The following is a 24599-nucleotide window of genomic DNA, read 5'->3' on the forward strand; positions in this document are numbered from 1 at the left end:
GCAGTGCTCGACGTGTTGTGGAGAACTAAGTGAATGTGTTATAAAGTATCAATCCAGTTGACCTGCCACAATTTTGTTTTATAACTTGTGATATTCTCAAGAAGCTGTCTTATAATGTATTGTTTTCTACTCACTATATTTTGTAGTTAATAGGATGAGAAGTTTGGAAAATGGATGGATGGATACACAATAGAGGTGACATGGCGTCTGTATTCCTTCATGTACACTCTAAAAACAGTTGGGTCAAAAATAACCCACCTATGGATCAAAAATGGACCGATTCACTTTACTGGTCAAAATGGCCCTAGTAGAGGATCGGTCCATTTTTGACCCATAGGTGGGTTATTTTTGACCCAACTGTTTTTAGAGTGTATATCCACCATACTGTTGATTCTTCTTCATCTGTTATTGGAATACTCATTTTATATGGCACCCTTAGTGTTCAAACTGAGAAACCACATAACTTAATCATTTTAGGCTACTGTGAGTAAAAAGCATGTAGTTGGATGTTAAAGTGTCAGTAATGGCAAATTACCAACGTAAAACCAGTGTATTATATATGAGTGTGTGTGTGTGTGGGGGGGGGGGGGGTGTTTTTTAAATATATTTAATTAAAATAACACATTTTAATCATTGGGAGCAGGCGACCAGTTCAGGGTTTACCCTGCCTACTGCCCGAAGCCAGCTGGGATAGGCTCCAGCGCACCCCCCGCGACCCTTGCGAGGACAAGCGGTTAAGAAAATGGATGGATGGATAATCATTGGGAGACATAATGACATTATCACGTATCGCTACTAATTGATAGTAAGTACTCGCATGAATATACTTGGCATACTCTGTCTGGAAAAAAATGTGGTATCCATCTATTCCTAATTTGTGGGAACAAGGGGAGCTGCACATGATTTAATTACCTTGATGCACTCTGGGACAAATTAGCAATCAATTGATGAGTTAATTATTATGATTTTTTTAAAATAGTCATGGGAGTTCCGAACCCCTGTTTCTATAGGATTTGTATTGAGTAGGATAAAACAACCTTCCTGTTTATAGGACTTGCCATAGCCATCTGTGTTGACAAAGCTTAACTTCCCACAACTGATGTCTTGTTGTTCTTCTATAGACTGAATCCATAGTGCTTATTTTGTTTCAGTCTTTTGTACTGTACTCCATTTTGCCTGAATTGCTTCAAGACAAGATTAAACAAAAGAAACAGTTACACACAATCAACCGACTTCCTAATGGCCAAATAATTGATGACCATCCCTAGTGGGAACATAAACAATTGATCTCTGCCGGAACATATGGACAACTGTCACACATATTTTTAAGCAAGGAACTATCTGCTTTTTATACACTGTTATACAGTATATACTGTACAGAGTGTACATTTTCCCTAAATAAATTTTCACCAAATAGCCAAATGTAATAGCAGATTTGTTTCTGTAGTCATCCATCACACTAATAATTGGTATCCAAATCTGCTGCTGAAGGATCCTGATGCTCCTCACTACACACATACACTCTTCCAGCAACTAAACCTCACCACACACACCATTGAAAATCACAAGAGAAGAGAAGCGGCTTTAGAAAATCTGATAGAATAGAATAAATCTGATAAAATTTGAGTCTTGTTCTCATTTGATTGTGCATTTGTACCTAATGAAGTGCAAGACTTCATAAAGTATGCATGCTTTTTGTTGTTGAATTCACACTGAAAAAATACACACATGCACACAAGTTACAATGGTCCATTTATTTTTCATGTACAGCACAATGGCCCGCTTGCTCCATCAATATGTCTTACTCTCATCCGCTTTACTCTATACAAGCTCTTCATGTGTTCTTCCTGCGTGTGCCAGCATTGTATTATCATTATCGGGCTACAGTTTGGTCCTCTTTGTTGCTTTAATGACTTCTGTCCCACACCTATATGCACTCTAAGATCAACTGCCTCTGAAGAATTCTACCTGAAAGTGCGATATGTGTGGCAACAGGCTTGGGGAGTAACGGAATACATGTACCGCCGATACGTAATCAGATTACTCTTTAGATCAGATTTATCTTTAACAAATTCCGTGGATATCTATCTATCTATCTATCTATCTATCTATCTATCTATCTATCTATCTATCTATCTATCTATCTATCTATCTATCTATCTATCTATCTATCTATCTATCTATCTATCTATCTATCTATCTATCTGTAAGGTGCTTTTCAGTGACAGTTCAAAAACAGCATATGGCCTTTTAATCACTCAATCAATTATTCAACCTGTCTATACTGTACATGCATTTAAATGGTTGCCAATTATACAAGGAATTTTGCTATTGGTAGGCTGCCCGGGTCCCTATCACCTGCAAATAGCAGGGGCGCACTGTATAGAAATATAAATTGTGGTGATATTTATTTTTATTTTGACTTCATGAGCATATTTGGTATTGGAGTAATCCAAAAGTAATCAAAAGTAGTCTAGTTACATTACTTTAATATCATACTTGGTACTTGGATTACGTTACTAACTACATTTTTTTTAGCTTGCAACTTGTAACTGTAACGGAATACATTTTAAAAGTAACCCTCCCAACCCTGTGTGGTAATGGAAAAAAAAATGTTAATAAGACAAGAAATATTGTCCGAAATATGTGCCACCAGAAACTGAATCTAAATAATTGAATTTGAAACTCTAAACTTGAATAATTGCATTGAAAATCTGAATTTGAATTACATACATTGAATTTGTATTGTTTATTTTCAATCATTGCGACTCATGATACTTATTTGATGGAGCTAATGCAGTTCCATCAATCTAGAAAAGGCGAGAAAACTATTATTATTATTTTGGGGTATTTTTGATACAATTTTACTGCATCATTGAACATGTCTCACAGGGATATATTTTATCTCAAACATATCTTAACCTCACTCATCTGATTTTTGGGTTTCCCAAGCTTCCCTTGATGGGCTGTTTCAAAAGGACCAAAACGGGAAAAAATGCAATGAATGCGACTTGTAAATCAATCTCATATGAATCACATCTGGAAAATAAGTGGATCAATAAAATTGTAATACAGCCAAAACTATAAAAGCAAAAACCATTAAATGTGCTTTAAATATGATACATAGAGATGCCTAGACTTTTAAATAGGAAAAGTATTGCTGGCGACAGCCTGTTTCACAATGCTGAGGACACCTGCATTAAAACTTTGAGAAAGAGTCAGGCCAGGCTAACTATGTGTCGCGTGTCCACAACTGGCTATAGCCATGCTCCGAATGGGGCACATTCACTAAAACAGCAGGACATAAATGTGGACATACGGAGTCAACAGCCTGTTCCTTCAGCCAAGCTGTGAGACGCTATCAATTAGTACCTGCTGATTCTTAAATTGATAACCTTAGTGAGGAATACTTCTACCAAGTGGAGGTCAGTGTAGTCAGCTTACAAAATCCATTTAAAATCCTGAGAAACAGATTTAATCAGATGGGAAGAAAGTGTAATCAAGTTGGAGCTATAAAATTGTGTTGGAAAAAAAAAGAAGAAGTGCTCCTCTGCCAAAACAGGTCAGAAAGCCTGACCCAAAGCCATCAGAGATTTCACAGACACATAATGTGATCATTTTAGGGATGTAAATAAATTAGTCACGATACAAATACTTTCAACATGTAATATGTAATTGAAATATGCTATATTGTATATAATTTAGATAATGAAAATGTGTTTTGCATATTAAGTAGTACAGCACATGTACATTATTTAATGGTCTAAATCAGTGATTCCCAACCACTGTGCACAGTAGGGTGGCTGTACTGCAGGAAGATCTCCACTTGCGTATAATGTGAAGTTTGCTGCTGCAAAATGGCCACTTGAGTTTTTTTGCGCAACAATGTTATTTTTATGAATGAAACATGATGACATCCTCCACACATATCAGTGTCCACCAAGATCGCGATACACCACCAGCGCCACAACTTAGATCTGGTTTCACAGGGTCAAAAGTCTAGCTTACTTTCTGTCACCAAATTGTCAGGTGAAAAAAATGGCCTCGATCTGCCGGAATGCCCAGCGTGGAGCAGTGCAGACTGCCAAATTCCCAACTTGCCCCGGCACAAAAAAAAACAAGATGCACCACTTTTTATGCCAGGCGCATGTGCGTCTGTCTGCGAAAAGTGGGCCCCATAGGTTTACTTTGAACTAAAACTGCAGGCTATCTTTTTAAGTGCAAAGTTGTTCTGGCATGTAGATTTATGTGTGCTAATTTCTAGGAGGTGATTTCAAAATTGAGATATGCTCATTTGATGTCAGGCCTTGGGCCATTTACTCCTCTTCAATTATTAAAACTGATTAGAATGAAGACGTTCATATTTTAGAATGTGGAATATTGAAATAGTAACCTTGAGGTATTTCAAATCCCACTTTACCACGGCACTGTTTGGTAAAGGTCGTATTCATACATTCTACACTTTGTATGACATAAATTCCCTATAATTACAGTATTGTCGACACAACAACACAAGAAACAATCTTAAGCTTCTATTTATTGACCCACAAGGCTTTCCAATGTGCATTAGTGACCCAGTAAATCAAAGCACTGATTATAATTGGCTTGCGCTAAAGCCATCTGTCCTGTGACGTTTAGACAGCTGTCATCAAATGCCATATATGGTGCAGTACAACTTCTAATTCCCCTCACATTTGACCCAATGGCAAAGTGGGACAGAAAGTCTGAAAATAACAACCCCAATCTTTCAATTTGCAAAGCTTTCATCTTGACTTTCTAAAGTAAAAAAAAAATTCAAAGAAGGAGAAAAGTGCAAACCATTTGGCAGTAACATATTATTAGGCTTCCCTCAAAGACCACTCACTTGAAATACTTAAAATGATGACAATCAGGAAAATACAGATTGTAAACTCTAAGGTTGGATACAAACAAGTTCATGGTGTTGCTGTTATTAAACCTTTATTAACTGTACGGGCAATGTTTCAAATAACATTTTGGCTTTCTTAACAACCAAGTGTAAAAGAAATTTACACAATACATTAAAACTTTCAAATGACACTTCTCACTTTTTCCCATAAATTTATGGTAAAAACCTCTATAAACTGACAGCAACTAGTAATAGTAGCTTGCTAGTCTATCTTTAGTGGCTAACATTAGCCGTTCATGTGAGACTTTTGAAGGATGTTCTTCCTCTTAAATGTTTGTTCTATTACAAAATATATGACCGTTGTAGCATTTCAGTTTTAATTTATCACTATTATATAGAAATATAGGGCTACGTTCCATGACATAGAAATACCAAGTTTAAAGACACCATAGGCATGTGTTTACAGCATTTACAACATATACTTTAAAAAATAAAATAAAAAAGGTATTTTAACACACTTTTAAAACAATACAAACTGTAGTAGAGGAAAGAGTTTTATAATTCCAAGGGGGTTTGGATGTGTTGTTAGATGGTTTATTCACATGCAGTTTGCTATTAGTACAAATAGATTTATTTGTAGTTTATGATTAACTTCAACGAAGTCTGTACCATTTAAACACATTGCTCTGTAGCTGGAATCACACATTGTCACAAAGTCAAGTGGAGAACAATGAAATCTTTCTTGGATTCTTTGCATGTGTGTAGATTCCCCAAGATATGTGATTGATTCTGTGCTGTCCTGTTGGTGTGTCAGCTCCGCCTTGCTAATGTGTTTCTCTCCTCGAGATATCGGACATGCCCCCACGAGAATTGTGAATTGGAAAAGGAGCAGCGGCCACACACATGTGGTTAGCCAGTTATAGATTCCAACTCTTTTTCAAGTATCTATTTATACAACAAAAAAGACGATGTCAAACTTTGTGAAACATTTCTGACATTTAGGTTGGAGACTGCCCTGATTTCTAACAAGCACAAGAGATTTGAGATCCTTGAGGTTAAGTACATTTGGTTACCTTGGTATATTAGACTTAGCTTTCACAGGCTGAACGCAAAGTAAATTGCAGCCTTCAGTCTGAGCTTGCAGACTGCATCATTTTAGGTTTTTGTTGTGATTTCAGTTCACTAATCAATGTCGCTTCTCTTTCTGAGTGAGGCATGTTAGCTAGATTGGAAGTGGTAAACATGTTCAACGGGACTGTTGTATTTAGTCTGGTGTACATACTAAACCTGGTTGTAGCAGGCCCTCCGGACACGGATGAGACTTTACTGATGTTTTTGTCGTTTATTTCGGGCAACGTTTATCCAGACACTTTAGTAATTGCTCGTCACCGTCTTAATCACTGTAAGAGCGTTATCTAAAAATAAGACATTTGTCGAAGCTCAGCAGCAAACTTTTCACCGTACTTAAGCTATCAAGATAACCTATGTACCAGCAGCAATAAAACCGGAAGTGCCCATTCAAAAAATTTCAAAATAAAATACGATCAATACTCTGGTAAGAAAATATAATTATGGTTATTTACACTGGTGATCGACTGTACAATATATTTTTATATTTTGTTCTTTGGAAGAAGTTTACTTCACTTTCAATCAATTTTCATGAATTACAATTTACAAAGTAAAATAATTGGAATTTACACTTTTGGCACGCACACAGAACAATGGCATCGCTTACGCCTTTATACCATCCCATCCCCTGGAATGAATATTCATGTAGATAATTGATGTTATGCAGGACTTCAGTGTGCCCCTCATCCAGTAAAGAGGATTTGTATAATTAATAATGATCATAGTGAATGTGTTTAAAACCATAAGGGCCATATCCTCCTGGTAAGGTGTGTGTGAATTCGAAAGTGTTTTTCTTGGCAGTTCCAGGACACGATGATTGATGTTAGCCCCATGCTGTTAACTGATGAAACACAAGAGATACCAAAAGAGTCTTACATTCTGACTATATATAAGGGTGGAAGTGGGGGGCTTTTGCTCAGGATTTTACGTGTAGACGTAATTTAAGAAATGGGATTAACCGTTCTGTTTACGGTGCATGGAGTTGGCTCATTCGATTATATTGTGTTATTACCATAGCTAATGCTAAATGCTATCTTGGTTGACAGTTCAACTGCGCTATAAACAAGACAATAAATACTGTGCATTTCTAATTTATGATGTCACAATTTTCATAACATTTGGAATGGTTCACTCAAGGACAAGTTAGTCAATTTCACATAATAGCATATTATGCAAATCTGCGGGCACTCACTGACTCTGGAGGTCATCAAATATGTTTGCCATCAATTCTGTACTAAGAACCATTGAAAAAGAACGTCACATATTTATACTCTTTATGCCATGTACAAATTTGACATCAGTGGAGTGACAGAAATGTGAAGCTGCAGATGTGATAGAGAGTCAGCACAATAAAAAGCTTTGTTCAGCAGTTCCTTTCATTCCGTGGAGCCATAAGTGTGTTCAGGACCAGATTAAGATTGTACATATATGCCTTTGTGTTGTGTTCCCATCTCACAGTCACCGCTATTATTGAGCCAGTCTGTTATTATTCTAAAAGCTTCAAAATATTTGGAGAAAAACTCTTTCAACTGAGTTTTCTCATGCAAAAAAAAGCTTTCAAACCTTTGTATTACTTCAATGTTGTGACACCTGTCCCACATAATTATACCTATTAATACACTGATTATATCCTCCGGTCTTTTCCTTCAATTTAGTTGCGCTTTCAAAGTATGAAGACGTTTACGTTTGAATTCCTGCCTTCCACTTGCTCACATTCAGCAGACATTTCTCAGTTTGGCCGGCAGTGGCTAAAGAGAACATTGGTCCCAAGATTTTCCATTTGTACCCTTTTAAATCTACGGTCCCTTTAGAATTTCAAGATGCAGGAAAATGTCTGGTATCAGAAAAAGTTCCAAAAGCAATCTGAAGCAAAATAATAAGCCTTAGGTCTGCAATTCAAGTCAATTCCATACTGTGTAGTGCCTCTCCCTGAGGTCTTTGCAGCTCTGTCGCATAGAATGAAAATACATTTCTGGCTACTCAATTTGAATATATACTGTTAATATAGATACACATGCGCACGCACACACATGCACACGCACACTCACTAACATTCAATTCAAAACATCCACCTCTGAATTACCACAACACTCTCACCATCTTCCTCCCACTCAAGGTGTTTGTCTGAAGCAGACGGGGAATCTACTTACCAAGTGCAGGAGAGTTTTACTTCAATCTTGCCTCAATAAAAGTTACAATCACAAGCGTGTATGTACCTTAATGAGATGGTGAATGGAAAAGATGGCACAAGGGTCGGCTGGGGTTTGGTGCAGCAAGTGTTTGTGAAGCAGTTGGGAAGATTATTCAGGCGAAATGTTTAGCGGGCCACAGCAGGTTGTTGGGGCGCAAAGAACAAACGCGGCACACTGAAATCCTGCAATCAATCATGTTTAACAGCCATAAACTGCGCTGGCAGAACAACGGGTCGAATCAGGCACGAGACTGCTGAGGTGAAACAACAGGCCAATTAAAAGTGCTGCGTCCATCTTGATCACTTGTACACTGGTATTAATCATGACACGAAGATTGGCATTTGTTTTTTTCCCCCATTAACATTTATAAAAAATTTAAGTACTTTGTACATTGGCATGTTGATTCTAACATGTTAGTATTTTTTTTTTTCTCCACAGCTCCAGATAAGCAAAATTCCACTGATTAGCTGTAGTAAGACTGTAGTAAGAAGAGCTGATTACGATTGGACTCATCTACAGCCACGTGGCAACTCTTTTGTGCAGGCACAATTGAGAAAGTGCTGTTAGAGGTGTGCGCAGCTTCCTTTACGTCAGTACTATCAATATCTGTGTAGCGTAAATCGGGTCAAATTTTTGTTAAATTAAATAATTGATTGATTAATTAAATGGAGGAGACTCAAGTTCAAGGTTTCAATTGAAATTGGCTCACCTTTTTGGAGCACCACATCGGTTTTTAAATAGTTTTAACAGGATAAACAGATGAGAAACCTTGGAAAATCAGTAATTAAAGTGTAGGATGTTACATTTTGATAGTTTATGAGTTTGTTTTCCAGCTTAGTGATTAATATAAATTGTTAAAACACACACACACACAGGATCTGATTATGTGCACGTTTATTTTCTAATTTACTTGGGAAATCACAGGGGCAGGACACTACGACAAGGAAGAACTGGCATAAAAATAGTAACAAGCAAGAATTCAGGAGGTTAAAATAAAGATGGGACAAAACATTTAAAGAGGAATAATCTCAAAACGAGGAGATTACATTTCTCTAATTAGGCAAACATGGGACTGGTTAAGTTAACCTGACCACTCAATCCAATTTGAAGCATCAATTTGTACAATCTGGAGATGCTCTTTGTCCAGTCTCAGAGAGCACCTGGGAGGCCAAACCTGGGTCGGCCTTCACCTTAGCAGAGACGAGAAAGTGTGGTTCACGCTTGAGACTGTCGCACGCACGACTGATATTAACAGAAAGTAATCTAGAGTTTACTTTTCTTGCTCCTCCACATATACTAATAAAATGTAGATAATGCTAAATGAGGAAATGCCCACACGCATGAAACACATTCACAGTAATTCATAGTGTGAAAATGTTTTGAATGACAAATACATAACATTACATTTCATAGTTCTGTTGCAAAAGACAATGCACAGAGTTCTGAAAAATGTTTTTTTGGGGTCGGGGGGGGGGGGGGGGTGTGTGTAGTGTGTTCTGTTATCTCTCTTCTGGAGGATTCTCTTTGGGGAATGGTAAGACAAAACGGAAGTTATTTTGCCTTTGATGGGGTTGCAACAATTAGCAACCGGACAATTTTCATTGCATCTGCAACTGAAAAGCTAGCATAGTAGGAATTAAGATGATTAGTGATGGTTTTTCTCTTAACCTTCTAAATATGGGCATACTGTTGTAAGTTCTATTTAGTTTTATTTACATTTGTAGCACAAAAACTTGACGTGATGCCAAAAAACTGAGATCAGTTTTGTATCCCACTATAAACAGCAGTTAGACCTGATTAAAACACAATTATTCCCCAGTGTTATAATTGACGAATGGTTTATTAGCTCACAAACTTGATTTCCATGCAGGCAGCATGGGTTTAATTCTCAATCGGGACAGTGTGAATGTGAGTGTGAATGGTTATCGGTTTCTGTACAGGCCTAATTATTGATTGGCAACCAATCCAGGGAGTGGTCTGCCTTTTGCCTAAAGTCAGCTGGGATAGGCTTCTGCTCACTTGTGACCCTGAATAGAAGACACTGTATACGAAAAAATTATAAAATGGATGGGTTATTGTACCCCATTCTATTTCCCCATTTTGTCCTGCACAAAGAAACAGCTCCAAAGCCTCATAAAACTCCAGCACTTTACTTAGAGCAACTTGTAAAATTATGGATAAGTCCCCTGAAAACCTTAAAGTTGGAATTGCATCACCAAGAGCCACTTTATGCACAAGGAATCTTTATAGAATGGAAAGAATGGAAAATAAAATTACTTTTGTGTCTGTGGTCACGTTTTATTAAACTTTGCCCTCCTAGTGGGAAAAAAACCATCAGCTTGTAAAAAATATAAGCATTACATTGTCGTCATGCAAAATTGAAGAAGAAAAGGCAATGGATCAGAACAAAATCGAATGCTTTCTTTATCCCGCATTGCCACACCCTTCCACAAAGTTTGTGGCTCACACTTTCAGTCACTGCATGCAGCACAGCACCCTTACCCTCTGGCAGAGTAGATGATGTTGGGAGCGCTAAATTGCCAAAAGTTAGGATGTGTCTAAGAGAAGTGTTCATGTTGCCGTGTCAAGAGTCTGGTTAGCTTTGATATTGGCATGTCGTAGCAGCTGTCAAAGTTGCACCAAAGGCACAAAATAAGACTCAAACTATTCAAGAGGAACACCAAAAAAGTTGACTTGTAAGCATGTGGAATCATTTCCACTTTTAATGATGCCTGAGACAAAAAAAAAGTGCCACTTAAATTACATTATCAAGCGCATTGCCCGAAGAGCTTGCAAATCCCAAGCTTTCTGTCACTGAAGTTCAAGGACATATTGATGGTAGAAACGATATGCGTATGCAAGTGGGGGTTGTGCAAGTCAAGAGCATTAGATGCTGAGATGTTATCCGACTTTTTTGTTCCTTTCAGATTAGACACATGCAGTATATCACTTGCAGCATTTTAACTTTCAATGTACTGTAACTGATTTCGACTTGATATGGAACATGTTTTGCATGGAGCATGCTTTCCATTTTCCATTTTCCTTCTTGGAGTCACAAGTGTTGACCAATGCCTTCCTGCATAACATCTTTTCAGTAGATACTTATTGCTTTGAATGAGCAGGTGAAAGTTTCTGTTTTGAGGCACAGTACACCTTGGACCAGTCATCAGCCAATCACGGGGCACACACAAATAAAAAAAGATTCATAGCTATAAGCAATCCAGTCTTTAGTTTATCTGTCATGCATGTTTTTGGCATTTGTGAGGAAGCCAGAGAGAAATCCTGGGAAAAGCTCAAATTCAACCTTGGGACCGCTTGATCGAGTCAATATGCTAAGCAGTCACCACTAAGTTCACCCTTTTCCTTTCATACTAAACCATGAAAAAAAAAAAACAATTCTCCAGGTTACTGTCCCCATCATAAACCTTTATTAGCTCTAGAGGTGATTTTTGCAACTTTTATAGGCATTTTTTCCTACCATTTGAAGTGTCATTTGTATGTCTGTTAGAGAGCAGGCCTAAAAAACACAAATCTTACCATTTTTGTTGTCGCCCTTTTGGCAGGGTTGGAGTGCTTATTTTACAAATGTATTCTAATACAGTTACTAGTTAGAAGACAAAATTAATTAAATATTGCTACAATCTATACAATTACATTTCTTGTGCATGCTAGTGAGGGGTGTGCCTCTGGTCGGGGAGTGTGGGGAGGGCTGAATTGAAGCTACATTCTGCTACCAGCTTCCAACCGGCAAACTCTATCTTTACATTTTCTGAGGCCTTATATGCAAAGCAGAAAATGTTGGTGGTGCTATATGTGTATAAATGTGGGAAATGATGCCACATTTGGAATGTTAGACTTGAAGTGGAGCTTTGAGGCAGCGTTGTCTTTTCCCAACAGTCAGAATTACCTTAACTTGAAATGGCATGTAATTTGGGGGAGGTATTGTCAAATGACCTCCATATTTGCTTTGGCCGCAAAATGGACTTTTCTGCCTCTCCCGGCTCATTCCACCCTGCTGCCTGCTTTTTGTTTGGTTTTTAATTCGGTCTTTAATACACAAATTCTGGCTCATGCTGCTTTTTGGTTCCCACCACCAATCTCACGGTCCAATAGCCAGCTTTGTGCAGCTACAAACTGAAAGGAAATTGAGAAAAGGGCAGGTGGTGCAGCACCAGGAGGTGCACAATGTCCGCAGCCTCTGAAGACGATGGTGACTTTCAGTCATCAGTCTGGCTGCCATTTGCCTCAACCTTCTAATCAGTTAGTTGGCCTGAAGACTCCAAATTAATTGATGTAGATTCACAATGAGACCACAAGAGTGAGTTCACATTGCAGTTGACATGAAGGTGCATCTTGGGTGGCTGTTCATGGCAACAAGACTTGTTGAGGATTCCTGCATAAAGGTAATCAGTTGGCATGTGTTTGCTTGCTGAAAGAAGTGAAACAAATCGCATCAGCTGTCAAATCCGCTGACATCGTGAGGAAGTGAGCATCTAGGCTTAAACAAATAAAACCGTCTGTCAGTTACTCTGCTATTGTTAGCTTCATCATGTAAGCAAGCAAGCATGTTTGGAACATGTTGCTCGGAGCCTCTCGATGTTCTAATGCGTTGTTCTGACTAAATGTGTGTGCTGTATTGTACTTGTTATGTTTTGGTATGGTGGTGGAGTCCAACGCAGAGAAGCAAGGCCCCACATTAGGAGTGTTCTCAAAAAATGTAATTGAATTAAACAAAAACAAAAAAAAGCAAACAAGGAATTATGAAAAATACAAAAACTACCAAAAACTAGGAAGGAATTGACAAAGGCTATTGAAACACCAACAAAACATGACAATGAACCAACAAGGAATAAAAGAAAGCAGGGATCTAAATACAAACAAATTGATGAGACAACAAGAGACACCTGGACAAGACACATCATGTGGCTGAGGGAGCTGATTGGATGACACATGGAACCGAGTTGACAAGCACAGGTGGACACAATAAAACTTAACGAGACACAACAGGAACAAGAAAACTAAAATTGATCCATACATCATCCATCCATCCATTATCTGACTACTCGATTTATAACGTCCAAAGTAAAAATCCAAAAGAGTAAAAATACAGGCACTATTCATAAAAAATTAGGGATTTTTGGCTTTCGGCACAGACAGGGCATCTGCAGGCGGGGTGCAAATCACAGCTGATCCTGGTTTTCATGCCAGCGCAAAGCGCGCTGCGCGTGTTTGCCAATTTGACAGACCGGTCTCCGCCAAGTTTGGTGTAATGGCGCAGCAGAGGGAGCGTCCTCGGCAATGCCCCTGGTGGATTGACAATTTGGTGGCAGAAATGTGATTGTGAAGTTTGGGCCTGCTCAGACCATGTCTAAGTGTCAGCACAAAGTAAACCACAGGTCTAATGCAGTTTTGGTGAATTTGATTGGATGGTTAGCAAATCCTTTCTTGTCTCAACTTAAGTAGCACTGAAACAAACACAAATACAAGCAAGGTACAACCTGCCTTCATGTGCAAGGGGTCACAAACAAGTAGATGTTGGTACTGTGGCCAAGGTGCAAGTGCTACATGTTGTATCACATAAAGAATAACTGATTTTTACCTAATTTTGTTTGCTTCTGTTGATCGGATTCTTCTACAACATTAGTGTAAGTGGCTGTCTTCTCCCAGAGGCAGGTCATGGTTGATATATTGAAAGATGAGCCGAGTGTCAACTTTAATTGCAGCTGCACTTCTCTAGACTTCACTATAATATTTCAGAGGACAGTCATTCTTTTAATTAAAACAATACTGCGAAACTGCATCTGTCTCAGAAAGAGGAACTGTGCCATCGTGCCTTGTTAAATCACAACATTTTCACACCTTTCAAATTGTTCTAGCCCTTACTGCCAGCTGCCTCTACCTACAAACTTTAAAAACAACTTTTAACTGCATGCCACTTGAGTACCACATTCTTTTTTTAATCTGGCCTTTTCCCCAAATTCCCCAAAGACTCTGTTAATTAAACCACAGTCAGAAAGTCTATACTATACACTGTAGCAGTGGTTCTCAAATGGGAGTGCATGAAGTCGCTCCAAGGGGTATGCAAGATTTGAAAATAAAGCAGCATTTATAAAAAATAATAATACTTTAAACATAATTATTTAAATGCATAAATATTTCAGGAAAATCTATGCTAATAAAATACGTTTTATATTCAGTAGGCTATTCAATTGCATTGTCCTAAAAACCAAGTCTCCTCAAACCAGAATAGTTCGAACCAAACTATCACTTGCCACCTAGGATTACCTGTCAATCATTTGAACATTTTATTTAAAATTCAGTTCATGATTTATTTATTTTAGAATAGATCGGATTCGTTACTATGATCCCAAAGGAGGACACTTTAATGGTGATATTTTTTTTGTGCACAAATCTTTATTTGTAATTAGTTATTTTTTTTCCTTTTTATTTATTTATTTATTTTTAGTCTTTTGATTTACAAATGGCTCAAGTGAGTCCACTGTACAAATGAAGTTCCAAATCCAAAGTTTGATAAATCAGACAATGTTTGTCTGTTTTTTGTTTTTCAACCAAAATTTTTTTGCACTTGTTAGGGGATACTTGGCTGAAAAAAATATTTCACAGGGGGTACATCACTGAAAAAAAGGTTGAGAACCACTGTATATAGTATCATAGCAGCTTTTCACAACACAATTTCACATGTACAGCATAAGATACAGTGTTCTCAACCATCCAAGTCAAGTCATCTTTATTTATATAGCGCTTCCACCTATGCTTCCTCTTCTCCTGTCACTGCTGTACTTCCTAGACCAAGGTATACTACACCTTTTTTTGGATCAGCTTTCCAATCTTGTTTTCAAACTTTGCAACTGCTGGGGAATTATGAAAAACCACTTGCAGCTATTATCGTGTGTACTATTGAAGTACAGAAGAAGTATGACACTATGTTTAAAATGTTTTAAATATAAAAGAAGCCTAAAAAGCAACAACAGCCACCTTGATTGACTTCTTTAGATGCAGAATTTGGTTAAAAATTACGGTAAATAAGTACATGAAATTAACTTCCAATGAAAACTTTTTCTGCTGGTACAACATTGTTGGTAATAAACAGAATAATGCATCCCCCACACATACACAGACATGCACTTATACACACAAACTTCTGCTCAATATTAAGAAATATGCAAACTCAGTCACCATTTGCCACATCATCTGTACCAGTACCCGACAAAGAAAATATGCAAAAAGTAATTGAATTTGGGTAGAAAATTCAGGTAGGAGGAGCAGCGTTTGGGAAATTTCATATAGTGATCTTTTTTTTTTTTGCTTAATACATAGAGCAAAACATCTGCCGATAGGCCAGGGGATCGAGAGCAGCGTTTCCTAACCTTTATTGAGCCAAGGCACCCGTTTTACATTGGAAACATTTCCTTTCGCAGCACCAATCAGAAATGTCCCAACGAGTGCAAATAATTAAGTAATGATGATTTCATCTCTATTTACTCACAAATGGACTTACTCAGTGTGAAATCTAGGCCTTTGTAATTGAACACAAAGCTGAGCTGATTGCAGGAAGGCATGTCTTATTCTGCTGTATGAATGGCAACGGGTTGATCCACAGGTTTGTTGTGCCATCGAATGACAATGGAGGATTTCATGGTTCCGCGCAGGGTTGGGGAATCTAGGTCCAGAAAGAAAAAAGCCTGAAACAGGTAGGCTTTAGCAACAGGTAGAGACGAGCTTGTTTACCTGCCAGTTGTGTCATTTGTGTCAAGGTTTCACTTTCTGGACCTGGATTCCCCAACCCTGGAATGGCTAGATGAACAAATCATATATATCATATATTTGTAATTGATGAATACTTTTCTGACAAATTAAGTGATATTTCCTACAGTGATCTGCTCTATAGTAGTCTTCCTTTCTGTTGGTTGTGATTTATTTTCCAACTTCTTAATGTCCTAAAGCACTCAGACATTTAATAGTTTGATTGAGTCATTATAAAACTCGTCAACTCAATGGCTAGGTCACGGGGCGCACCAACAGATCTCAAGAGAATTTCTGCTGCTGAATTTTCTGCTTATTTTGCTCAACAAATCTGTGTAGAAATGTTTGATAGTCACTTACTGCTAAACATGATCTGCAGCGCAGTATCATTTGTGCAACTAAGCCCAAATAAAATGAAAACTATGCCACTTACATTAATTATTAAGAGTCTCAGTTCAACCATTGAAAATAATAAAATGTTTGGTTTTGTTACCCAAATGACTTGAGTGATTTGCCCTGATGCAAAATTGCTAGTGTAGATGATGCTGCATACAGTTCAATTTTTATACTGTAATGTATTCAATCAGTGGCTGTGAAGGTTGGGGGAGGTCTCTCTGGACAAAATGACGTTTTAGACAAAAGCAAGCAAACAAACAAACAGTTCTGCACAATTTTTTTCTGCCATCTTTGCTTGTACACAATAACACCATGCACATCATTTACAGCTCTATTTTAGGTCAGTTGGTAAAACCGGTTGTAATGTTTTTATATTTACAGTTTGTCTGCCAAACGTTACATCATGTTCATCAACAAGTGTATTGTTTCCAAGCCAACGTTTTGATGCAAAAGTACCTCCTCTTACCGTCTTCATGCGGCTGCAACACATAAATTAATTTCGTTTGTTTGGAGACTGTTGCTTAGCATTTGAAAGTGGTTCCTCATCAGAACAGACAATTAGTAAACTTGCTCCGTTCACCAAACACTCAACTATTTTGATTGCAATCATTTAGCATTTACTCTATTTCTTTAATTTAAATAATAATTAAATACATTAAATTAACAACAATTTAAAGAATAAGTTTGAGATCTACTCGTTTGATGTATTCAATTAGATCCAAGATTATAAGCGCCTATGTTGGGGCGCTGTGGCTCAGTGGTTCAGCGGTCGTCTCCCATCCCGTAAGGTTGTGGATTCGATCCTCACCCCTGGTGACCATGTCGAAGTGTCCTTGAGCAAGACACTAAATCCTGATTTGCTCCAAGTGGACCTGGCAGCGCCTTGCATGGCAGCAGTCAACCACTGGTGTAAGACTGTGTATAAATGTGAGGCTTAATTTTAAAGCGCTTTGGGCATCATATGGTGTAGTTAAAGTGCTATATAAATGGAGTCCATTTACCATTTACGTTAGTGTCACAAGATAAGCAAAGTCATTAGACCTATGCTGAAACTCAAAGAAAACGTTTTTGAGTGCAATTAACCGACAAAAGTAACTACAACAACTAACTATAAAACAACAAAAATAACAGCAAAGTAGGTAGTTCATATGTTCAAACCGTACCGTCTAAATAAATAAATAAATAAGTACTCTAACAACACACATAGTTGACTTTAACACTGAAATTTAAAAAAATCATTTTATATAGTTTGGGTTACATAAAAAGTCATTTTGAACAAAGCACTGTAAAGTGGCCATCATCATCATCATCATCATCATCATCATCATCATCATCATCATCATAATGATGATAATAATAAAAATAATAATAATTGTTATTATTATTATTTTATATTATATTATATTATAAAATAATATTAATAATAATAATAATAAGTATTATTATTATATTAATTATATTATATAATGATAGTATTAATTATAATTATTATTATTATTATTTGGATTGTTATTATATTAATAAGAATTTGAGTGTCAGCATATTAGCGTCTTTCTTGATAAACGCGATTGCAAATGGTATGCTGCAATTCAGATATAAAGAACCTCAACTAATAGATTTCCCCCTGCTTCCACCTACCTTTTCATCTCTGTTATCGTATTATTAAGCAAAATGTGATATTTTTACGCTGAATTTGCTTGCTTGATTGGGTGTGTTGGTCTGTGCAGAAAAATACTGAAAATAGAATTCAAATTAAAGACTATAACAATGCCGAGGGCCTATAGGGGACCTCCACACCTGTCAATGCACAATATGAGTATTTCTAAAATTGTGGTAAGTGATGTGGCAACTGTCATTAGATATTGATTATGAGTCAGTATAAACCCCCAGGGAATATCTGTATCTCATAATAGTCTTGAAAATAAATGATCGATGTGCTTGTGCTGTTATACCTGCGACCAGGGACGTGCAGATGGTGGGGTATTGACTTCCATTTTGTGTCTCAGTGTGACAGTAATAGAAACAGGTGGGGCACTATATCTTATGCTAATGTCACTGAATGAGTGGCAGGAAGGGAATCAACAGAAATGAGCAACTTATCTTGGTCAGTTGGAGGCAAACTGAATAATGCATAATGTAAGAAGAGCTTGCAAATATGCTTACTTTGGCCTAGCTTATACAGTTGTACATAGAATGTAGAGCCCGTATAACAGCACCTGTAGTAAGTAATAAAAAATTTTAAGGCTAAAATCACTCTGGAAATTGTTTTACTCCCCTTTTTGCTTTGTGTAGATTGTTGGCATGTCCGCTGAAGTGTCTCGACTAAGCATGCATATGCCAACAAAACAGTGTGTTTCTGTTGTCAAACCACCCCAACAATCCATAGAGAATGAAAAGGGAAAATACAATACTATCATTTTCGGATGTCTCTACCTCTCACTCGCTGAAGTTATTTCTGTTGTTGCGCTTCCTGATCCTCTTGTTCCGTACTTTAATCCCTCCTAACATCTCACTTCTCGAGAGCCTATAAGGTCTGATAATATTGCCATCATGAGAGATCATGAGCTCATGAAAAACCTGTCGCTCCAACTCATCTCCGCTTAACCAGTGAGGCCTCATTAGTGCAGTCAACCCTGGCAATAGAGATCTGGACGTTGACGTCACACGTCCCAAAATGGCCGTTAACGCAGCCATTTTGGTAGCATATATAACGTGTCTGCCACTTTGAGTAAATATCAAACGCCACACATTAACAAGGATTGCCAGCTGTCAAAATTAACAGCTGGACTGGGGTGGCCAGACGTTCGGATTTAGGCCAGACAGTCCTACTTTTCAGTGATGAGTCCGGCGTCCTGCGCAACCCGAGGCCGGACGCTGGTTTGTCCGCCTTTTGTTGACCTTCCGGTCAGGTCTTTAGTTTTTACTCAGAAATAAACACTTTTTAAACACTGGATGTATACACATGTAATTCTTCTCAATCAACACCTCTGGGCTTCTGTTAATGTGTGATGGTGATTTTGTCATCATCCACCCCAGCCTGTATTTTGCCATTTTGTTGTGTTTTGCCATGAGAATGACGTTTGTGGGCAACTGGTCTGCGCAGGACAAACCGCATGGCAAAACATGCCTCTAAAACCTACGGTCACCCCCAATAACCTGAAGTTTTCCTGGAAATTCAACAATATTACAAATAATTGATATCTCATCTCCTAAAGCAGATAGAAACATAATTCCCAAAACATTTCAGAGCTTACACCTGTGGCAGACACACAAACATAAGTTTATTATTATAAACCTTCAATATATTTTTTTTAAATCAACAAACAAATGTCGCATCAACTCCATATAGGCCTATATTTACTTTCAACACTGGAGCGCAGTTGTAATAACCTTGGGGGATCAATTCGTCCATTCCGTTACAAGACATATTTCTTAACAGTATGTCACTGTCGACTTGCTACACTGATTCGAATTCCTCCCATGCTGTCGTCAATCGTGTCATTTATTTCATAACTCCTGCGAATCTGCGTCAACCATAAATGCTTTTATAAAATTCGAGGACATGCTACGAGGTCCACGTCACTCTCTAGTGCATATTCTGCTGAATTTAATCGGCTAAGAGACTAAAACAAAACCAAATAACGTATCCGCTCTCGCGGCTTTAAAGGGAGAAGTGCTGGAGCGCTTTCGCTTCAACGGTTGAAGCGCGGTCACGCGCTCCCGGCCTTAATGGGTTAAAGACATGGTATTATAAATAAAATAAATTGTCAAAAAGAAATTTGATATTGATATTTTTTTACCATTTAGTGCACAAACGTGATCTATAAACCATGCAAAACTTTATTGTTGATGAAAGTACACCGCAAGTCTGATATACAGTGTTCCCTCGTTTTCCGCTGGGGTTAGGTTCCAAAAAATACTCGCAATAAATGGAATCCACAAAGTAGTTATAGCTTTGTTTTATAAATATTTTAAGGCTCTAAAACCCCTCACCACACAGTTTATACACTTTTCTCATCAAGGTATTTACATTTTCTCACGTTTCTCTTTTGTTTAAACATTTTCAATGTTCAAACCTTAATTTTTTTTTTTAAATAGGCACTTAAGTGTAAAAAATAAATAAATAAATGCATGCAAAATTGCACCCCCAAAAAAATCAGCGAAACAGCGAAGCCGTGAAAAGTGAACTGCGTTATAGCGAGGGAAAACTTATTAATTTGTTGAAATATGTCCTCCTTTTTGACCTTATGGAAGTGGCCACCTTAAACTGGACGAGCTGCCATAACAAGAAGAGGCAAAAAAAAGGATCGGACATTATCCAGGCTACCAAAAGAGGAATCGATGCGGAGCCAATGGATCACAGCAGCCATAAAAAGGGTGAACAACAAGACAGAGGATTTGGGATCCTCCTCATCACTACATATCATTACTGAATCAGTTAGTCGCGTAGATGGAGCTCGATTGTATAGTTATTAAATGAAGGCAAACGACGTGATCGGGCACTTTGTAAATGGTGGCTGAATCAGCGGATGCTAACTTGCCTGTACCACACGCTAAATGTGGGGCGAAATAATCAGTTTTGTTCGTTTGTGCTGCTACGGTTTAATAGATATTACACAGTTCACTTAACTGACCAACACCATAAATACTTTTTTATGGCATAAGGCGGCAGCCGAATTAGCATATGCTAAGTTGCTAACGTACCTAAATAACACTGCCAAGACGTGCGTGAAACTGCTAACTTCGGACATTTTGACCAGACACAAAGGGGAAATAAATCTGGATTGTATGAACTTGGAAAGCTTTTGTATGATCAGATTTGAAAGCACAAGAGAGGGGGTAATTCCAAGACAATCCTCCAATAAATACAACTACATAGGTCGTCTTGAAAAGGTGCCAAATTACGACCATCTACATGTTTATCTGACTGAGCTATTTAGCCAGTGTTTGTTTGTTTGTTTGTTTGTTTGTTTGTTTGTTTGTTTGTTTTAGAGTTGTCTACATGTTTTCTTAGTGTTGACTACATGTTTCCTAGCGGTCTACAACCTCACTGTGCCTTTTACTAACCTCAACCATTAGTGTCCCATGTAAAGACGTATCGTATACTGTACAACCTCACTGAAAGAGTCATCCTAACCTGTAACCTAACACTTGGTCGTATTTTGGTGCACGGTAAATTGACCAATATGGTCGTTATTGTTGGCGGACTTGTTAGTAATTCCATGTAGCAGCGTCGCCGAGTTGTCCACCTCGCGCATGTATGTCACGTCCTTTTCATCAAAGTGAGTGTCAGGGCTCTTTGGCGGAACGATGATGGATAAACACTAGCTTTATCCCTCCTCGTCATTGTAGTCCATTAACGCGGCGCCGCTACTTTCCTGCCATGGGTGGCGTGTTCAGAGAAATAGTCGCGTGACTTCCGGATCTCATTGGCCCACATCAATGACAAAATAAGGGCAGAGCTTTAGACACTGACTGTATTGACAAGTCGGAAACTCCCTGCATAGGGCTCCCTACTAGCTGTTGCTAGCTGGTGGCTTCCCTTACCAAAAAGTAGTATACGGTACTTTAGGTACATAATATAGAGTATACTTAAGTTTATTTTTCGAGTTTACTTATTCTTATACTAAAAGTAAACTCCTTGGGACTAAATTGGAACATTTTAGTACACTTAAAAGTATACTTATGTATATTATAAAGTATATTAATAATAAGTATATTCAAGCATACTTTCTAGTATATTTAAGTACACCAGGTGTGTCAAACATACGGCCAGATTAGGCCCGCAACGGGGCTTAATCCGGCTCATGAGTCGATTTGAGGCGGACCAATTAATCAGCCGGCTACAATCAAATAAATCCTCAGATGAGCAATTCAACTTGTACATGGAATTGTCCTGGATGTCATTATTTTACACACAGCTTAAAGTTACGGTTTGTTTAAAAAAATAAACAATTAAATCGTAGACTGACATAAACGTGTTAAATACGACACAAATTCAATTACTGTTAACACAAATACATATGACAAGGATTAATGTCCTTACAACTTTATTAACTGCTCCACACAATGCATTCTGGGAACAATATATATGCCAAACCGGTAGATTTAACACGTCCGAAACTCATAGAGGCAAAGTGTTGCCGCGTTTCATTTGCATTCATGTTGTTTTTTTGGAACAATATGATTACAGTTGAGTTCCGTCATTTAGGGCTGGCATACAAATAGCGAAAATCTGCGTATAATTGACAGCAATTGTTTTTAAATTATATACCATTATTTTACCGATCCGGCCCACTTGATAATATATTTTCCTCCATGCGGCCCCTGAGCTAATATGAGTTTGACACCCCTGAAGTACACTATTAAGTATACTTTGTGGTACAGTTTAGTTTACATCAAAAAGACGTATTCAAAAAGCAGCAAAAAGTAGTAATGAATTGACTGGGATCGAACCAGCGATCCTTAACCTCCAGGCTATCCGGCCACATGATCTCTAGGGCATTATAAATAAATGTAACCTATAATTTTAAATTTAATAATTAGCGAGTGCCTTCTAAGTATAAACTATGTAAACTTTTAGTATATGTTTAAGTATACTTACAAGTACACTTAACATTTACTTGGTGGAGTATACTTCCAAAAAGTACAAGAAAAGTAAATTGGAAGTATACTCAAATTTTGAAGCATACTTAAATAAACCTCTTTTTGGTAAGAGGGACCCACCCATGTCAACAATACAATTGGAAAACACTCCAGACACTTCAGGATTATGGGATGACAAGAACAATTGTGGGAGTAGTAGTTATTTGTTTGGCAATGGCATCTCAATTATTGATGCGTCCTGGTTTTCGTTTTTTTGTTGTTGTTGTTGTTGTTGTTGTTGGTAGTGTTTCTATCCTGGGAGATTCAGGGGGTCTATAAACACCCCTGCCCTAAAGCCTTTCCCCCTTTGCCACCTTGCTGTCTCCAGGTGAGTGGGATCAACGCGTCGATGAGCAGGAAACGGGAGCAGCGAGTCTTGTTCATGGTGGTGGTCATGTTGATGTGCTACCTTATGTGCTGGCTGCCTTATGGCATCATGGCGCTGCTGGCCACTTTCGGACCGCCCGGCCTCATCACGCCTGAAGCCAGCATCATACCTTCAGTCCTGGCAAAGACGAGCACAGTCATTAACCCCGTGATATACGTCTTCATGAATAAACAGGTAAGGGAGGTCTGTCATCTAATTTGATATTTAATATGTGGTCCGGGTCCAACCAGACTATAGTTGGCCGAGCTAGGGCCTCACAAGATATGTTAAAACCTTTAGCTGCATATGAGGAAATTCCACTTTAAAGGGGAAGTCAACCATCAACCAACCAACATTTGTTGACAATAATATGTTATATGTGACCACACTAGTCTAAACATGACATTCTGATTAATATTAAATTTGTGCAATATGAGTTATGAAGCAAAATCCTGCCGTTTTTATCAATCTCAGTTGGCGGCCATTTTACCACTAGCTGTCGACTGAAGATGACATCACAGTTGCTCAGGCAACGACCAATCACAGCTCACCTGTTTTCTTAAGCTGAGCTGTGATTAGTTGTTACCTTAGATCTGAGCAACTGCGATATCATTTTCATTTCATTTCTGACAACAAGTGGCAAAATGGCCGCCTTCTAATATTGATATAAACAATTGGATTTTACTGCTTACCTCCACTCACGCATTACTAACCAGAATGCTGTATTTAGACTAGTGAGGCTGCATAGAACATATTATTGTCAAGAATTTTGGGGGGGTTGACTTCCACTTAAGGATTCCATTGGATTGTAAATTTCAGATAATGGTTGAATGGATGGATTAAAAAATATATAATACTTTGTCACTGATCAGAGGGCAAAATAAACTGGCTGTCTCAAAGTGGCACACATTCTAAAAATAAACAATAACTGAGGCTACTTTTATGAAGTTCTAATCAATTACACACAGCAGGTGGCACATCTAAACCAGAGGGAAAACTCGCAGTACTTATTAACACTCTCAGTGGGTGTCAATTAACCTTGGACTATGTCCACTGAAGACAGTGTGATTGATTACATAAGAAAATAATAGAATAATAAAAATAGAATAGAATAGAATAGCCTTTATTGTGATTGTAGTACACAACGAAATTGGAATGTCACTTCTTGGTGTAACAAACAGAAGAGGAAAACACTGACAAAAAATATAAATAAAACAAAATACAATAAGGTGAGGTGGCA

The 24599-nt window shown here is 37.9% G+C and overlaps 1 protein-coding gene across 2 annotated transcripts in view; it reads left to right on the forward strand.

Annotated features, from left to right (window-relative positions):
* The window catches only part of LOC147182004 (opsin-3-like), a 63129-nt gene that overhangs the window by 27393 nt on the left and 11137 nt on the right, over positions 1 to 24599 (forward strand). For both annotated transcript variants that reach the window (XM_086098160.1, XM_086098169.1), the window contains exon 3: positions 23321 to 23554. In XM_086098160.1, the coding sequence (XP_085954286.1) occupies positions 23321 to 23554 (234 nt within the window). The remainder of the gene's footprint in view (positions 1 to 23320; positions 23555 to 24599) is intronic.

The sequence above is a fragment of the Leptonotus elevatus genome, chromosome 1 (assembly GCF_054856555.1).
Source record: "Leptonotus elevatus isolate MCC_2025b chromosome 1, RoL_Lele_1.0, whole genome shotgun sequence".
Classification (NCBI taxonomy): domain Eukaryota; kingdom Metazoa; phylum Chordata; class Actinopteri; order Syngnathiformes; family Syngnathidae; genus Leptonotus; species Leptonotus elevatus.